At 44.1% G+C, this 1,012-nt stretch overlaps 1 protein-coding gene across 1 annotated transcript; it reads left to right on the top strand.

The window, feature by feature from the left end:
• Positions 1–2: 2 nt before the first annotated feature.
• Positions 3–614, top strand: TM35_000661080 (putative receptor-type adenylate cyclase; the record flags this gene model as incomplete). The annotated part of the gene is made up of 1 exon (XM_029031111.1): positions 3–614. One exon carries the CDS (start codon positions 3–5, stop codon positions 612–614), a length of 612 nt encoding a protein of 203 aa, XP_028877595.1.
• Between the last annotated feature and the right edge of the window lie 398 nt (positions 615–1,012).

The raw sequence follows: 1,012 nt of genomic DNA, 5'->3' as shown, positions 1-1,012 counted from the left end.
TGCTGACGCGGGCGGCGTACATGGCGCTGAGCACGGCTGAGCGTGAGCAGCTGGACGTGACTGCGCTGGGCGCCGTGGCGCCGCGTGGCGTGCCGAAGCCTGTGGAGATGTACCAGCTGGACGCAGTGCCCGGCCGCACCTTTGCTGCCCTGCGGCTTGGAAGGGAGGAGAATATTGCCGAGGATAACATGGATGATGATGACTCCAGCAGTGAACATGTTTCGGGGTGCAGTACATTGAGTGGCACTGCACTGTTTACTGTGTTTGTGTTAAGGATGGTGTACGGTGTCTTTCCTCCTGCTCAGCGGATAAAGCTTCTGCTTCCGCTGTTCCAGCGCTGGTGTGTTTGTGTGCCCCCGAGGTCTGATCCTGTCGGAGAGGACACCTACTCGAATGATCTGATACGCGTACTTTCTTTGAGGGTCGGTCGTGTTATGGAGCGGAAGTTAATTGTTGGTGGATTGGGGTTATTTTCTCCAGTAAGCACTGATATTTCGTTTTGTTTTACTGGGAGTATGTTTTGTGAAGACCAGTCAGGATTTGAAGGATATGGTTTTCGTAACAGAAGCTTTGCTACCCAAACTTTTAGTGTCGATATATCAACTCCTTTGTGAGAGGAAATGTGTTCAAAAACTGCTGATTCTATTGTGACTATATTTGCGCAATCATATGTTTAAGCAAGATAAACCAGTCATTGTAGTAATCTATTGCTGTTTTGTTTATGTGAGATGTTATATTTGTGTATTCCTATGTATTGTTTTTTTTTTTTTTTTTGGAATGCTGTATTTGTTATGAGGAAGGTATTAAATGCTCCATCGATGACCTTTCACTACTATTTATTATGTGCTTTTTTTATATTTCTTTTGTGGGGTATGTGCCACTCCTAATTGTGATTCCTTCATTCTCTGTTTTACATTACGAAGCAATTCTGTTGTTTTTGTTGACTATGTGAAATATGGCACGCAATCTGTGACCGATAAATTGGCTGTACTATTTTTTATGAAAATTTGTG

This window comes from Trypanosoma theileri (assembly GCF_002087225.1).
Source record: "Trypanosoma theileri isolate Edinburgh chromosome Unknown TM35_Tth_66_V1, whole genome shotgun sequence".
In the NCBI taxonomy this organism is placed as follows: Eukaryota; Euglenozoa; class Kinetoplastea; order Trypanosomatida; family Trypanosomatidae; genus Trypanosoma; species Trypanosoma theileri.
Note: the sequence above shows the minus strand (reverse complement) of the source record. Positions and strands in the feature narration are given on the sequence as shown.